The sequence below is a fragment of the Zalophus californianus genome, chromosome 3 (assembly GCF_009762305.2).
Source record: "Zalophus californianus isolate mZalCal1 chromosome 3, mZalCal1.pri.v2, whole genome shotgun sequence".
Classification (NCBI taxonomy): domain Eukaryota; kingdom Metazoa; phylum Chordata; class Mammalia; order Carnivora; family Otariidae; genus Zalophus; species Zalophus californianus.
The window spans coordinates 56477102-56494119 of record NC_045597.1 but is presented as its reverse complement, the minus strand read 5'-3'; the positions used below and the strand labels follow the sequence as shown (position 1 = coordinate 56494119).

General features: G+C 43.1%; 1 protein-coding gene across 5 annotated transcripts in view; it reads left to right on the top strand.

Annotated features, from left to right (window-relative positions):
- RUBCNL (rubicon like autophagy enhancer) overlaps positions 1-17018 on the top strand; it is a 40194-nt gene that overhangs the window by 13815 nt on the left and 9361 nt on the right. For all 5 annotated transcript variants that reach the window (XM_027588427.2, XM_027588430.2, XM_027588428.2 and 2 more), the window contains exons 2-9: positions 1541-2137; positions 5573-5655; positions 6147-6357; positions 9378-9479; positions 9954-10014; positions 10630-10762; positions 11914-12059; positions 13604-13668. In XM_027588427.2, the coding sequence (XP_027444228.2) occupies positions 1633-2137; positions 5573-5655; positions 6147-6357; positions 9378-9479; positions 9954-10014; positions 10630-10762; positions 11914-12059; positions 13604-13668 (1306 nt within the window). In that variant the 5' untranslated portion in view covers positions 1541-1632. The remainder of the gene's footprint in view (positions 1-1540; positions 2138-5572; positions 5656-6146; positions 6358-9377; positions 9480-9953; positions 10015-10629; positions 10763-11913; positions 12060-13603; positions 13669-17018) is intronic.

Here is a 17018-nt window from a genome sequence, read left to right as displayed (position 1 = left end):
ATACCTCTTAATTATAAGTTGTCAAGAGTAGGAGCAGGGAGACCCACTGGGCAGACGGAAGGAGGCCCAGGTGGGAGAGGATGGCGACTTAGTTGAGGGTGGTAGCTATGGATATGAACTTGCTAATGGATTAAAGATGGAGAGCTACAGAAAGATAGGATCAGAGATCACTTCTAGATTTTGGGTTTCAGCAACTGGGAGGTATGTTTCCTGGGATGGGAAAACCAGGGAGGAGCAGATGTGAGGGAAATTAGGGTCTGTTTGGATGTGTTAGCTTGCGATGTCCCCTGGATGAATGTCGGAAAGGCAGTAAGATATGCTAGCCTGTGGTCCCAGGGGAGGTCAGGAGCAGGGATCCAGGTGGGAGCCATCTAGATACATAACACTAGTATTTAAAACACTGAAACTGACTCCAAAGTCTCAGCTCACCACCTTGTACCTCTGTTCTCCACCATTTCTTTAAGCTAAGCTCACCTAAGCCGACTGCTTCCATCTCTAGGCCTTCCCCTTGCTGACCTCACTTTTGCTGTTGAAGGTTGCCTTGAGCCTCACAGGGTGAAGGACAGTGGGAGCTATAGGACACACGCTGGGTCTGTGATTATGGTGACCAGAGTGCTTCTCTTTGGAGTAGCTCTCGACATTTTAATCATGACTTATTTACTAGAGCCAAACACTGAGCTTAAACGTGAGCAAACTGGGATGGATGCCTGGGTGGCTCAGTCGGTTAGGCAGCCGACTCTTGATTTTGGCTCAGGTCATGATCTTAGGGTTGTGAGATCAAGCCCTGTATCGGGCTCCACGCTGGGAATGGAACCTGTTTAAGAGTCTCTCTCTCCCTGTGTCCCTTCTCCTTCTCTCTCTCTCTCTCTCAAAAAAAAAAAAAAAAAGAAAAAAAGAAAGAAAGAAAGAAAGAAAAAGAGAAGAAAAGATAGACCCTAGATTCACAGGGTGTTCTTTAGATATTATAAGCCAATCACAAATTCTCCCCCATAGCTGTTATAATTCAGTATTATAATCTAAGTTACATGAAACAAAGTTTTTAGTGCTAGTGGTTGTCCTCAATTTCACATACCACTTGTCTACTTTTTGAAATACAAACACAGACTAAATAAAAACAAGAGACTAAGAAACGACAAAAATGTGTCTTTACTTCCCAATGGTATTCCCATTTTGGGGTTTGACATTTAATTTTATTGGAATAATGCACGGCTGCCTTACACTTTAATCTGTTTTATCAACAGTATGCATATATGACTTTATCCTTATATAAAAGCAATCTTCAGTTATCTTTATGCCTTGAAAACCCTTTCCTATCCCAAAGTCATGCCTCCTGTGTCTGCTGCTAATTGTATTGCTGATTGATTGATTGATTGATTTATCTGTTTATTTAGTTATTTCTTGTAAATCCAAGTGGAATTTACTGTATTGTACAGGGTGAAGTACAGACTTATTTATCTTTTGTTTCTTCTCCTCAAAAGATTTTGGAGTTAAAAATATGACTGCGTTCTTATTTATCTGGAATGATTTTTGCTCATTGCAGATAAGCTGTCTGGCCCCTGGCTGGCCTCCTGGTGAGTTCAAGGCCCTAATCCAGTAGCACAGCAGAACTCACACCACCCTGAGCCTGGAAAGATGGTGTCACAGTCTACAGGCCGGCAGGATTCTCCGGTGGACTTGTGGGAAAGGGACGGCAATGACCCTGGCAACATTGATGGTTCTCCCAGCCTCCTGGACACTGACCAGTCCCCTTGCCACTCAGATGTCAGGTTCATGAGGCACAAAGCTTCCTGGATTAACCCCCAGTGTGAGCAGCAACAGCTGCAGGATTTGCCCCCTCGGGTGCCGACAAGGGGGCACAGTGGGAGCCACTTTGGAGGGGACACCGCCTCTCCCCTCGGCTCCTCACCATTGTCTCTTGGGGACTCCGCGGTGGAGACATCACTGTCGCAGGATCCTGTAGACTCTGCCCAGCGCTCAGGTGACAAAAGCAGCGACCTCTGTTTTACCTCCACAGAAGAGCAGGCGGTGGTTTTAGGACACTCTCCTCAGATGTTTCTGTTCACAAGCTCCTCTCCCGGTCCTGAAGCTGACCATGCTTTGCTGCAGCCTTCCCAGCTGACAGCTTCCACCGATGAAGGTAACTCCCGTCAGGAATTTACCTCATTCCCATCTGTTCCCATGCTGGCCTTGGTCTACAGCCCGTCTTACTGTCTTCCTCATGAGAAAAAAGTCATGGCTTTCCACTTTGATCAGAGGCCGGTGCATTAGCTCATTTAATATTGTCCCCGGTCCAGCTACCCGGATAGTCACACCGGCTAAAATCAGATATTTCCCTTCTTCGATAGCAGGGAGGTGCCATCTTTGCTCAGCTTAGCTGATAATCAATGCCATCTTTGAGCTGGTGTGTGCCTTCAGGAGCTTCCAGCTCATGAAGTTGCCTGCAAAAGAGAGGATTGGGGGCGTTCTCAATTCAGTGTGGTGGGAGAAAGTGTTTCCAGACAGAGTGGGCTCTATTTCACACAAGTACTTTCCTAGGAGATAAACTCACCTCACCTCTCCCTGAACCGCGTGTGACTAGAAAATAGTAAGATTTAAAAATAGTCATCACAATTCCCCCAAAGACTATACAAAACCTTTTTTTTTTTTTAATTAAAGCCAGGGCTCCCATTGCTATGAAGTAATGCACATATTCTTTTTTTTTTTAAAGATTTTATTTATTTATTTGAGAGAGAATGAAAGATAGAAAGCACGAGAGGGAAGAGGGTCAGAGGGAGAAGCAGACTCCCTGCTGAGCTGGGAGCCCGATGCGGGACTCGATCCTGGGACTCCGGGATCATGACCTGAGCCGAAGGCAGTCGCCCAACCAACTGAGCCACCCAGGCGCCCCGTAATGCACATATTCTTAAAAATACTGGAATTCCTAAAATAAGATAATGTGTGCAAAATGCCACTCAAGAGTCAGTAAGTTATCTATTACTGTTACAATTTGTGACATTCTAATTTTTTAAAAAATATTCATTATGTTATATTCACTGCGTTAATTTATATTTTTCTTAGAACCCTAGTTCAGATAATCAATGAAGTCTTTTTCTTTCAAAACAATTTGAAAGCTGCCTGCCTGCCTGTGTGTGTGTCTGTATGTAGGTATTTATTCATTTCTTACTAGCAAGAACCAGTCCTCCCCCTTCCCTAAATTATGGGGTTTATTTGTTCTATTGGAAAAACTTTTGAAAAGTCGAAGATGATGACAATCTTTAACATATTATTCATAGCTTAAGAATAGCAGATTTTGGGGGCTCCTGGGTGGCTCAGTCGTTAAGCGTCTGCCTTCGGCTCAGGTCATGATCCCAGGGTCCTGGAATCGAACCCCACATTGGGCTCCCAGCTCAGGTCCCTCTCCCTCCGCCTCTCCCCCTGCCTGTGCTCTCTCTCTCTCTAATGAATAAATAAAATCTTAAAAAAAAATAGTTCACCAGGGGCACCTGGGTGGCTCACTCGTTAAGCGTCTGCCTTCAGCTCAGGTCATGATCCCAGGGTCCTGGGATCGAGCCCCGCGTCGGGCTCCCTGCTCCGCGGGAAGCCTGTTCTCTCTCTCCCACTCCCCCTGCTTGTGTTCCCTCTCTCGCTGTGTCTCTGTGTCAAATAAATAAACAAGTCTTTAAAAAAAAAAAAGAATAGCAGATTTTGGACAACCTTAAAATGGGCTAGTTTTGAAATAAGCAAAATGACACACTCTACAGCAAGTGGTTCTGCAATTTTAAATTATCCTGTAGCTTTGTCTTTCTCCCAGAAAGAAAACAGGTACCCCACCCCCTTTTGTCCTAAGCCAATAACCCCCAGGAATTTCTCTAAGTTCCTTTAAAAACTACTCCATCTTAAACTTGGTAGGAGGATGCAGCCCATGGGATTAAAAAAAGAAGTCCCCAGAGATCTGGTCTTTCTTTGCTGTGGGACAGCATTGCAGAGAATAGGCATTTGCCACTAAGACAAGGGATTTTTCCTGTTACTGCTTCCTCCCAATGACAGCAGCAGGGTATTCCTTTTCTAGATAATATGGTAGAGGAAGGCCCACCCACCCACTCCCCAAGCCTAGAAGCATTTCCTGAGGCCCCAAGAAACAAATCCACAGATCCTTTTGCTTGCAGAGGACTTACTCATTTATAGAGCACACTCACATTCCTGGTCTCCTTCAGTCTCCTAAGAGCTCCCTATCCCGGTGTGAGAGATGAGGACATTTCGATGCAGAGGCCCAGCCAGCTGCTGCACTAGAATCGGAATCCACATTTTGACTCTCCTCTGTCCCTTTTTGTCTATACTCGGGGTCCAAAAGCTATGACCTGTGGGCCAACTCCGGCTGGCCTCCTGATGTTACAAATAAAGCGCTGTGCATGTTGCTCATAGCGCCTCCCTCACCCCAGTGGCAGAACTGCGTAGTTGCAACAGATGGCCCTCAGATCCTACAGTATTTACTTCCCAGTCCTTTTCAGAAAACGTTTGCCCACCCCTGATGGCTTCTGAAGCGCAGAGATTCAAGGTTCTTCATGAACAGTCACTTTCTTGAAGAAGAGGCAAGGGATTGGGCGATCCTGCTCGCATCGCTCTTCGTCACCCTGAGAGCTGTATAATCCTGAAACCACCTGTGGCATTTTGGTCTAATTTGAACAACTCAGCTCTCAGGGCTCTCACGGAAATGTTTCGCCTTAAATGCTGCAAGAAGAAATCACATGACCAGAGTCGTTTTGTTTTGATGGTGTTCGCTGCCAGTAATGGAGTGGCTTCGGGGGGAGCGGGGGGAGCATGGATGAGTCAGCTGAATCTACCCTCGGCAGTTTCTTCTAGTTTTTGTCTGCAGGAAGACCATTTTAGAGAAGCAACGCTGGCCTTTTTCAGACAGGTTTATTTCTGTAAACAAGAAGTTTTGGGGGACACCTGGGTGGCTCAGTCGGTTAAGCGTCTGCCTTCGGCTCAGGTCATGATCCTGGGGTCCTGGGATCGAGTCCCTCATCGGGCTCCCTGCTCAGCAGGGAGCCTGCTTCTCCCTCTGGCCCTCCCCCCCTCATGCTCTCTCTCTCTCTCTCTCTCTCTCTCTCACTCTCTCCCTCAAATAAATAAATAAAAATCTTTTTTAAAAATTTAAAAAAAAAGAAGTTTTGGGTCAGTTGCAGTGCATGGGAGAAGAGATCCCATAATTCTTATGGCCCTGCTTCTAGACTGTTCTTTCTCATGCTTCTCCATCTCCTTTAGGTAGTTTCCATGATCCTCTTCTCCTCCTACGCTCTTCACCTCATCGGTCTCCATTCCATTGGCTCTCTCATCCCTTCTCTGAGGATTCCTGCCAAGTTGCTCCGATAGGTTTTTGTAGAAATGACCCCCATTTAGGCAATGTCTGCAAAGCCTAACACCAGAAGGATCTGTCTTCTTCTGGCATCCTAATTTATTCTAGAATTGTGCTAATTCAAAAACAAACAAACACCCCACAATATTTAAAAGCCACTTTCTAGCATTGTTTTGTTTTCTTAGGGAATCTTTGAACTTTTTTTTCTCCGTTTTTAATAACTTGCTGCATTGGCAGGTGCTGTTCAAGTCAGTGGAAGAACCACTTTTTCGAATTCCTTCTCTCCAGAGGTATTTCTGCTCCCAGTCGATGTCGAAAAGGTGAACACAGCTTCTTTTTTCTTTTTTTAAAACCACAGAGAGTGTTAATTCCTTAGATGGTGCTGTTGTGATTTAAATCTGGAAACTTCACTTGATGAAACCTGGTGGATAGGTGGTTGCATTTCAGCCTCTGGCAGGAGCACTGAGCTAAGAAGGGCTCTGAGTCAGTGCCTGTGCTCGGCTGGGAAATTTTGCATGACTGCTGCCTGATGTCTACCCCTGGGCCACCACCAACCCGGGCTCTCATATCACGAGAAATTCATCTTGGGGTGTCTGTTGGTCGCAGTGGAGTAAATTTTATGTGTCTGGAAGATATGGGCTATACTTCATATAATGACCTGTGATCACTCAGTTAAGTGAACATTTATATTTCTATGCATTAACTCCACTTAAATACAGCTTCTTGATTTTTCAATCCAGTACACCCTCAATGAAAAACAATCGACTGTGCTTGTGAGTATTTTAATGGGTACTTTTTCTTTTTCCTGCAGGAAAACGCCCACTTCTATGTTGCAGATATGATTATAGCAGCAATGGAGAAAGTTAAGTGCACCATCCTGAGTCAACAGCACACAGAGCACTGGGGTGTGGAAGAAGCCAGTGGGGCGCTCGGGAATGACCACGCTGACTCTGAAGTCACCTTTTATACCAACATAAAGCAAGAATCTGGGTCTTCCAATTCTTCTGACAGCGGCTATGAAGGCAAGTGGGGCAAATCAGAGAAACTTTATGCTGTGTTCTCCACTTACATCTCTTTTCCTGTCACATCCCAAAGTCGATCTTCAAATCCTTTGTCTAAAACCTTCTAAAACTTCCTGAATAACCAGCTGCACAGCTCAACCCTGTCCTGCAGGACCCCGTGCAGGGTCCAGTTTTCCAGGGAAGAGCACATGAGGGGGCCTGCTTTGATTGGGTGTCCCCAGCTGGTCAGCCAGCCATGGCCAGGGGAGCGAGGGAATGTGATTGGATCATCATCCCCTCTGAGGCCACCAGTGGGGAGAAAAGAAATGATTCCTATTTCAGTATCCCATTTCTGTGCTTTATCTTTGAATCTTTCTTTTTCTGTGTCTGTTTCTTGGCCCCATTTCTAGTGAACAAATCATCCCTGATTTCTGAGTAATAATGACACATCCCCTCCATCCGTTCCCTATCCGCCTTTGACCTGCACCATCACATTAGCCTCTGGCCAGTCATTCTGTAAGAAGTGCCTTTAGGTCCTCAAGACACATGTGCTGCTTTAATTTTCTCTTCATTTGCAGCCTCTTTTCCCTCATCGATCCCACGCACATCTGTCTTTCTAGAACAACTTCTACTCCTCTAAAATGGCCTGCTGAGATTGCGCCACATTTGATCCTGGGATTTTTAGCCTTGTGGGATGCAGCTTCCCAACAGGCATCTCCTGATCTCCCCATGTTTTAGTTACACGAGCCTGGTAAACTTGCCTGCAGACATTTCTCCCAAGCCTCTGCCTCCCACCCTTTGCTTTGGCTAGGCTCCTGGGAATGCTGGGTCAGTGTCTCAGCTCCCTTATGAGGTTTTAAATTCTTTGATGGATAAGCAATTGTCTCATTTGAATTTGCCTTCAGCATAGTGCCTTGCCAGAAATAGTATTTTAGAGATATTTGTTGAATGGCTAAGTGGAAGCTCTTGTCGAGCGGAAATTTTTTTTAAAGATTTTATTTGAGAGAGAGAGAGTGAGCATGAGCAGGGGGAGCACGGCAGAAGGAGAAGCAGACTCCCTGCTGAGCAGAAGGCAGACGCTTAACTGACTGAGCCACCCAGGCACCCCTGAATATTTTTAATATGAATATAAATATGTTAAGTGAAATTTTAAAATATTTCTCCACCCCAATAAAAATATGCATTTTTTAATCACATATCTCTCTTGTGACATTTCTCGTGGTAGGTATTTCTCCTTTGAGGTAGGCCAGCATACTTTAAGTTACAGGTTGGTCTTGAGAGCATTTAAGAACAAACAAAAAGAATAGAAAGCATCAGCATTCAACTCACCTAGAGGGAGCAGTGCTTCCTGGAACTTTTTTTTTTTTTTTGAATCAGTGAAATATATTTTTGTGTTTGTACTGAGTTGCAATGTGAACGTATGTTATTGTGGATCGTGGTCAAAAGAGGGCGGGGAAATACAGAGGTGGGTGAGGTTGCCCTGTCAGACCCGGGAGGAAACCAAAGCTGAGAAGTTGATTGTCCACAGTCACCCAGCTAGGATGGGGCAGTGTTGTTGGGGTTTTTTAAATTTTTTTAAGATTTATTTATTTATCTTAGAGATAGAGTGCGAGATCACTTGTGGATGAGCAGGAGGGGCAGAAGGAGAGGGAGAGAGAATCCCAAGCAGACCCCACACTGAGCACACGGAGCCGGACGCAGGGCTTGATCCCAGGACCTGAGATCATGACCTGAGCTGAAACCAAGGGTCAAGTCAGATGCTTAACTGACTGCACCACCCAGGCAGTGCGGTTTTAAATCCTGACCAGTTCCCTGTGAAGCGATTTCATGTAACCTCTGCATAACCGTCGGGCTAGAATTTTTCCCTAAACAACTGTATCCATTTCTCTGTGTTTTTCTCTTATGTTTATTCAAGTGAGTACAGTTTCATTGTGATTACATACTCGTATTAATGTAATTCCATTAATAATATGATTACATTATATTAACAGTATTTCATATCCAGTCTTCCAAGTTGCTACAGTTTTCACCTTTTTCCATGATGGTATTTCTTGAGTCAATAACATGATCTGCAATATCAATTTACTATTATCTGGCATATAGGTAGCTTTCAGTATTTTAATATTTTAAATGGACTGCAAATAGCTCCTTCTGATCAAAGCCTGCCTTTTTCACCTTTTTTTTTTCTTTTAATGACAACATTCTTACGATAATTCCCCAGGCTAGCATTCGGGATAGAAAAACATGGATATATTTGTAGTAGTTTCCTTAGGTTGCTGTAACAAAACACCACAAACTGGGTGGCTGAAAAATGTATTCTTTCTCAGTTGTGGAGGCCAGAAGTCAGCAATGAAGTTGTTGGAAGGGTTGGTTCTTTCTGGAGGCTCTGCGAGAGAACCTGTTCCATGCCTCTCCTGGCTTCCGGTCCCTCCTGTTTCTTGGCTTGTAGATGCATCACTGCTGTCTCTGCCTCCGTCTTCATGTGGCCTTCTCTGGATGTCAGTGTCTGTGTCCAGATTTCCCTCTTTATAATATAACCAGTCATATTGGATTTAGGGCTCACCCCAATCCTGTATGACCTAAGCTTAACCATCATATCTAATTCCTCAAGACCCTAATTCCAAATAAGGTCGCATTCACAGGTTCTGGGTGGATATGAATTTTGGGGGGACACCTTAAACCCAGTACAATGCTTATGTCACCTCTACTCTTTGACTCACTGTGAAGCTGATTTTCGCCCTCTTTCATTTTTTTAAAACTTTGTATTATGGAAATTTTCAAACACACGTAAAAGTAGGCAGGTAACTCTTATGATCCCCCTCATCATTATAGATCCTCATCCGTCTGTTTCATTTAATCACGGTGAATGGAAGAACAACACAAAAATAGCTCCCTGCATTTTTTAATTCTTAAAGCTGGATTTTTTAAACTCTTTGAATGTAAACTCTTGACCCATTTTATTTCCCTGTTTCTAGTTAGTTGGCTGTGACAGTTTTTCTTTTTCTTCTTTTTGGTGAAACCCCCTTCATTTCTTTCTCTAGGTTGTGCTATGCTACAGGGCAGCCCCGTGGCTGGGACACCCACTTACTGTGATGTGCTGAAAGAAGCCTGTAAATGTGATTTCGATGACTTTGTTATCGTAGGTAAGATTTGGAAACTTACCAGCGATGACTCGTACTTCCCCTCTCCCACACACATATTGACATGCATCCCATGCAGTACCACGTTATAATGGCTTTCAAAGAAGCTTCTCCCAAGATCAAATTATGTCAGGAAAACAAAAAAAAAGGATGTTCTTATTTCAAATGTCTTGATAATCAATCTCTCATCTCACTTGTAGAATTGAATGCAAAAGCAGATACTCATTATAGTCTGAGATCTGTTTGGCCTCTCAATTAAATTTTGGTGGAATTTCAGGTGAGTGTATTTTGAAATCCCATCTTTGGTCATTAGCTGTAGTCTTGTAATAGAAACCCAAAGAACCTGAAGTATGGAGATGCTGAAGAACTAGTTCTTTTTGAGATGCAGGGATTTATTTTTATGTTCTTATAAAATTGAGTGTGGGTTAGTAAAACAGACTGAAATACTTTAATACCTTTTCTTTGATTTACTTGCAGAACTTGGTGAGTTTAGCAATATCACAGAAACCTGTGGATGTTCCTGCAGCTCCTCTAAGAGGTATCTCTCCTCCGTGTCCACCTGCCCCTAGACCCCTGGGCCATCACCTCTGACGCACTGTGAACACCAGGCCTCTGACATATCCGACCAAATTCAGCCAGTTCTAATGACAGGGATTACTACTTAGCGATGAAACAATCACCACTAAAATTTCTATAGAGCTTTCTATAGTTTATATATATACGTGTGTGTGTGTGTGTGTATATATATATATATATATATATATATAGTGTTTAAATGCCTTTGTATATATTCTCATTTAATCAGGCTGGGTGGGGTTTTTAACCCCATTTTTATATTTGTGGAAACTGAGGCTCAGACTAAATGTGCCTCAGGACATAATGCTGTTAAATGAGCAGAGATAGGACTTGAACTCAGGTCTTCGGGCTCCAAATCCAGTGCTTTTTTTTTTTTACCACATTTCCCAGTCTTGGTATCCTCCATAAATAAAAGCTGCTGTGTTGAGTAAGACAGCCGGTGGGTGGGTGGTGCATGCTCCCTCATGTGACACCTCTTCTGAGTTCTTGGAGTGGGAAGGATGATTGAAAACAGGAAGACTCATAACATATTCCTCACACGTGTAGTTTTCCACTTTTTGCATCTCCTACCTTTCAGTATCATTTATGAGCCAGACTTCAGTTCTGCTGAACTAATAGCCAAAGAGTTGTACCGAGTATTCCAGAAGTGCTGGATGTTGTCAGATGTTAATCATCAACTGGCAGATTCTCTAAATGCTGCTGGCTCGATAGTAAGTATCAAAATGAACTGGCCTCGAATTGAAAGTTCCTAAACTCTCTTCTCTCCTGCTGTTCACTTCAGACATTTATGCATTTCTTTGTATGGTCACTGGGTGTTGGGGGAGACATGAAATGAAGGATGAATCTGACATTTATTGAGTGTTGATTATGCGCCAGGGAATTCAGCTTTTCACATTTTCATCCTCATCAGTATCCTCTTAAGTAGATGCTGTTGTCATGTTTATTTTAAAGTGTTAGTTCCAGCCCCTCGGCAGGGCTGGTCAGTGGAAGAACAGGAGTCATGCCCAGCCTGGTCCCTTGTAGACACACCGCCCTCTGACAGCCCACATCCTACTGCGGGGAGAGAACTTTGCGGCAAAGCTAACATAGGGGGAGGAATAAAGCACTCTGCAAGTGCAGAGGAGGAGTGTTTATCAGGGGACTTGGGAAGGCCGGTTGGAGATCTCAGAACTTGAAAATGGTAGCAGGTAGAAACACATGGAAGGGGAGCTTGGCAAAGGGCAGCAGGAGTAAAAGTGATGGTGGTGGTGCGTGGTATGTTTATCGAGCGGGGTGGCTTGGTGTGGTTGATAACATGTGTTTGTGTGTATCCGTGTGGGGGCCGTTGATCTTCCTGGGAAATTAGGTTTGAAGGATGTGGTCACACTGTGGAGGACATAGAATGCTACTTTGAGAAGTTTGCATGTTAAATGCAAACAGGGAAGTTGAATGGTTCAGAAGGAAGCCACTGGACATTTTTAAGCAGGGGAATGATCTTAAAAGAGCAGTTTCGGAGGAAGTCTGACAACAGCTGCGGGTTCTGGTGGGCAGCATCTGGCAGCCTATAGACTAAGAGCAGTAAGGCTTCTGCTGTGAATAAAAGCATTCTGGGTCACAATGACCTACTTACAGCAATATGAAGTCTGGAAACAAATGAACTCCCAAAAATACTAAGAAAAGTGATCTCAGCTGGATGGTGTTTCAAGGAAGTCTTGTGCAGATGGCTTTAGATACAGGGAGGGCTCCTTTCGTTCAGTTGAAAGCAGTTCTAATTTTTCATGGCAAATTTTAATGCTGGAAACACATTTGAATGTTCTTTTTCTTTCAGTTCCTGAAATGTGCTTGTTTAGGTTGCTCTGCAATCCTCTTCTGTGTTATGCAGGTAGTGAATGAAGAGCAGGTCCGGAAAGACTTTGAATCCAGTGTGGATGTCGTTCAGGAAATTACCCTTAAGTCGAGGATCAGAGGGGCTGAAGACTGGGAGCCCCCCAGATTTCAAATCATATTTAATGTTCATCCACCACTCAAGTAAGTCTGGGTTGCTGCGTGGGCCTCCAGTCCAGGTAACAAGGTGTGTTGGGTCCCACCTCTTTGTGGAAGTAGGTGAAGGGAAGAAAATTACACACCGAGGGATGAAGGAAATTTTGTTTTAGGAAAAGGAAGGTTGGGCATATTTTTCTGAGTCAGCTTCTTAGCTCCCTGTTTATCATGGGTTTTGGGGGGGCTCTGTAAGTTTGACAAGTTGAGAATTTAACTATGTCCTTAATTATGTACATTACATAGCAATTGAAAATTAAGTAGGTTTAAAGGGTTTTTTTTTTAAGTGGCTAATATTGAACCTTAAAAATCATATACAATAATTTTAAAAGACCGCTCTATTCACCAGCACAATGTGAAAGAAAAATCAATGGATAATTTTTTTTTTAAAGGGAAACTAATCCTGAGGAGGGGTCCTAATAGTTAAAAAATGCAACAGGATGCAAATAAAAATAGCTTTGTTCTCTAAGAAGTAACAAAATCCTAAAAGACAAAATGACAAAAGAGGATGCAAAAGAAAAAAAGAAATAAACTCATTTTTATAACTGTATATGTATAAATAAAATATATAATAATTTAAGGTAGAAGTTTAATTTGTTTCTGAGAACATATGACATTACAAGGGGACATTTTAACCAACTACAGTTTCTCCATTCCTCTTGGCTTGTATTTAATGTGTTCCTAAACTGCAACATAAAGAAGGGACTGGCAAAGGTTCTTGCCTGTGCCCCATGGAAGTGCCCTATAGGCTCTGTCTTGTGTTTTTCTTTTGAGAGAATGACAAGAAGGTCTCTGGGATGCTTGGGCAGAAGAGCTCCTTCTCCAGACTTGGGGTGGAGTCACTCTCCTTAGCCAGGGCTATCTTTTCTCGAGAATTTCCCTATATCCTCTCTAAGGGAGACAGGTAGGGGTCCACACATTTTTACGTTGGTCATTTTTGCTGACCCTAAGTTGTAATAAAATTTTGCAACTTCCTTCATATTTCCAAATCACATATGAAGTTGTGGTGCCAACAGTTCAATAGAAGATACTTCAGTAGACTATCGCTCACCAAATAATGTTTGATACTTAGGTCTTACATGACCTCTTATTCATCCAAGTTTCTTTGGATTCTTTTGTGAACTTCCCGGGCACATCACCTCTTGGTGTTTCATCTCCCTGAACTTTCTCCCATGCGTTGTGTGTCTCCAGTTCTCTCTGGTGGGGATCCTGTGCATGCACAGTAAGCAGTCTCTAAAGATCCCATGGTGGAATAGTTATTCATGATACCGACTTTGGTTTGGGTAATAGCAGGGGTTTTTAAAAGGCCCAGAGATCTCTAAATAAATAAATAATAAAATCAAATAAAATAAAAGACCCAGAAATCTCAACTAGGAAACTCTCTTGAAGAATGCTATTTTTTTCCCAAATGAAAAATGACAAAATTAAGGCCCCGAGCCAAGAAAAGCACCATGATGTCAGTTTCTTTTCCAGTCAGTGAAAAATGCTCCATTGGCTATTTCTGAACTGTAACTGTGATCATTTTATGTACTCAGGAGGGAACTCGTGGTAGCAGCCCAGAATTTTTTGTGTGCTGGTTGTGGAACTCCAATAGAACCTAGTAAGTATGAGCAGTGAATTACCTGTTGAGTATGCAGTGACGGGGGAAGAATAGTAAAGTTGGAGAGTGCACTGTTTTTGTGAGCGATGCCTTTGATGAAGTTGTTACAAGAACTTCATGATACTGCCCTCTCTTTCATGAAGAGGCCATCGTGACCTATAAGGCTACATGGCTGGCCTGTTACCTCTTGGAGCATCTCCTCCTTCTCTCCCCATTGGGCACTCAGCTCCAGCCACATGGCCTCCCTTCTGGTCCTTGAAGGAGGCAGGCTCACTCCTGACTTAGGGATTTGCATCTCTGCTTTTCTCGCCCTAGAATGACATCCCCAGTGGCTGGTTCCCTTACTTCCTGCACATCTTCACTCAGAAGTTACAAGGTTTTCTCTGGCTGCCCTATTGAAAATGTCCACCTTGCCACACTCCTGGCCACAAACATACACGTGTACACTTTACCCTTCCTTATTTTTCATTCTAGTACTTATCTTCCTAAAATACTCTTTTAGATTCTACTGATTTTTCTTATCATTGGTCTGTGTCCCTGTCTAGATTCAAAGTTCCATGAGGACAGACATGTTGTCTGTTTTATTCATTGCTCTATCCCCTGCTCTTACAAGAGCACCTGGTGCAGTTTCCTCAAAAGAGACTTGTTCCAGGCTTGGATGGCTTATCAAGGAGCTAGCCAAACTCCTCTGAGAGGGTTTGAGGAGGTGGCCTAAAAGAATCATTCCTGGGCCAGCTGGGGCCTAGAAAATCAGACTTCTTCCAGTCAGAAATGCAAATTGCCCACTGAAGACTCTGAATCACTTGTTCTGCTTATGAGGGCATCCACAGGTCTGACCTCTAGAAGGCTGGGAAGAGGAGCTTTGCTGGAAAGGGTTCTTTTGGCCTTTGATAGGAAGTCTTGGAAGGAAAAAGACTTTGAGGAGCTCCACCTCAGGAAATAAAAACAGAAAACAGCAATCTGTCTGGGATTCCTTCTACCATATTGAATGACGACAGTGCCCACCATTCATCATAGTTGTAACTGGTTTCAGTTACAGGACTCATCCTCGCAGCTAGTCCAGTACGGACCATGTCTGTTTGGTTAACCACTGTATCCTGGTTCCTCAGTATCGAGTGCATGATTGAGTGCATGAGTCAGAAACTATGAACACGTGACTGTGATTCCACCAACTTTTAAATGATCTCCCTAAGTTTGTTCAACTACGGAGATGTATGCCTTCCCTGGTGGCATAAACGCGATCCTTCCCTCACGGAGCTTGCTTACGGGAAGGCAGAGTCATCAGCCAAGTGAACAGCAAGGATGATGCTTGCAATGAAAGAGAAAGTCCAGAGTGCTGTGGGATTTACCTCATGGGAACTGAATCTGGGCTTGGGGGGCTGGGAGGGAGAAGTTCTGTAGGGAAGTGGTCATCCCCAGAAGCATGTGCATGTGTGTTGCAGGGGTAGGGGTCACCCTGAGCAAAGGGCCTGCAGCGATTGCAGAGAAATCCTGTGTGACCAGAGAGTAATAAGGAGAGAAGAAAGCATGCTCACAGGTGCCCAGGGCACAGATGGTAGATGCGTTATCAGTCACGGAGGCAATTTTGGACTTTTCCTATGAACTTCCTGTATAGTTCCTAGGATATATTTTGACTTTTTATTTTTTAAATTTTTTAAAAAAGATTTTATGTGAGAGAGAGAAAGCACGAGCAGGGTGAGGGAGAAGCAGACTGCCTGCCGAGCAGGGAGCCTGACTCGGGGCTTGATCTCAGAACCCTGAGATCATGACATGAGCTGAAGGCAGACGCTTAACTGACTGAGCCACCGAGGTGCCCCTTGATTTTTATTTTAAGGTATTTTTGGACTTACAGAGGAGTTGCAAAAATGGCACAGAGATATTCTGTATTCCCTTCATCCAGCCTCCCCTCCTGTTAACATTTTATAATCATCAGAGTATAATTACTACAACTGAGAGCTTTGCATTGGTACAATCCTATTCACTCAGCCACAGACTTACTCAGATTTCACCCATGACCTTGATCTGCTCCCAGGTCCAATCCAGAATTGCACATGTCACGTAGTTGTCAGGTCTCCTTTGTTTCCTCCAGTCTCACACATGTTGAACCACTTGAAAGTAAGCAGACAACATGACAGTTTACCCTTTAATACTTCAGCGTGTTCTAAAAATAAGGATGATGAACAGTTAGCACACCAAAGGAAATTAATAACAATTCTCTAAATATTCTCTCATACTAGTCCATATTTGTTTGTTTTTCTCATGATGTCGTTTATAGCTAATTTTTCAATCCAGGTTCTAACCAAGTTTCATACACTGCATTTAGTTATTATTTCTCTTTAGCCATCTTTATTCTATACCTGCACAATCCAACATGGTAGCCACTAGCTCATGTGGCTATTTAAGATTTAATTTAAATTAATTAAAGTTAAAAATCCAGTTCCTCGGGCACACTAGCTACATTTCAAGTGCTCAATAGCCACATGGGGCTCGTAGGTACTACATTGGATGGCACGGGCTTAGAACATTTCCATCCTCCCAGAAAGTTCTGTTGGACAGCATTGTTCTAGAATTTGTCCTTCCTATTTTTTTTTCTGTCTCATTGACTTCTCCTCCAATGAGAACAGTTGTGGTTTTAGAGCAGGGCTTCTCAATTTCAGTACTACTACCTTTGTTGTCCTGCTGTCCTGTATATTCTAAGACATTCAGTAGCATCATCAGATGCCCCTCGTGGCTCCCCAATTACAACAACTGGAAATATCTCCAGATATTTCCAAATATTCTTAGGGAGAAAAAAAAAATCACCCCTGGTCTAGAACTGGTGGTTTAGGATGCGTCGTCTGGCTCTGTTTTAATTAAAGGACTCAAGAAACCGAAAGAGAGAGACATAATTTATTCTGTATTGATAGTGTAGTACTTAGTAGATAGTCAATGAAATTTGATGAATAAGTGACTGGATATTGAAATGTTAAGATTGCAGATTTTAGGGAAAGATGAATTACATCAGGAAAATTTATTGGCCCCGTCTGTCCCTCTCTCTTTTCCCATCTTGCTAAGTTTGATCAGAAATGTAGAGTGCAAGGACCAGAGCATACCTTCCTTTCTGCCCATTTTATAGAAAATGTATCAAGGCCCTGTCACAAGCAAAAAAATACTCATTATCTGCCAAATCAGAAATCTTAATCCAGGATGGGAAGTAGACACATACAACTGACTTCTCAAGCTTTGAAATTTAAGAACTCAGACATTAAGCATTGTTATTGTTAAGTTCTTAACAATAATTCGTCAACCCTAGTTGTGTGTACTTATAGTTGAACCCGGTTATTTATGATTCCATATTTGCAGATTCATCT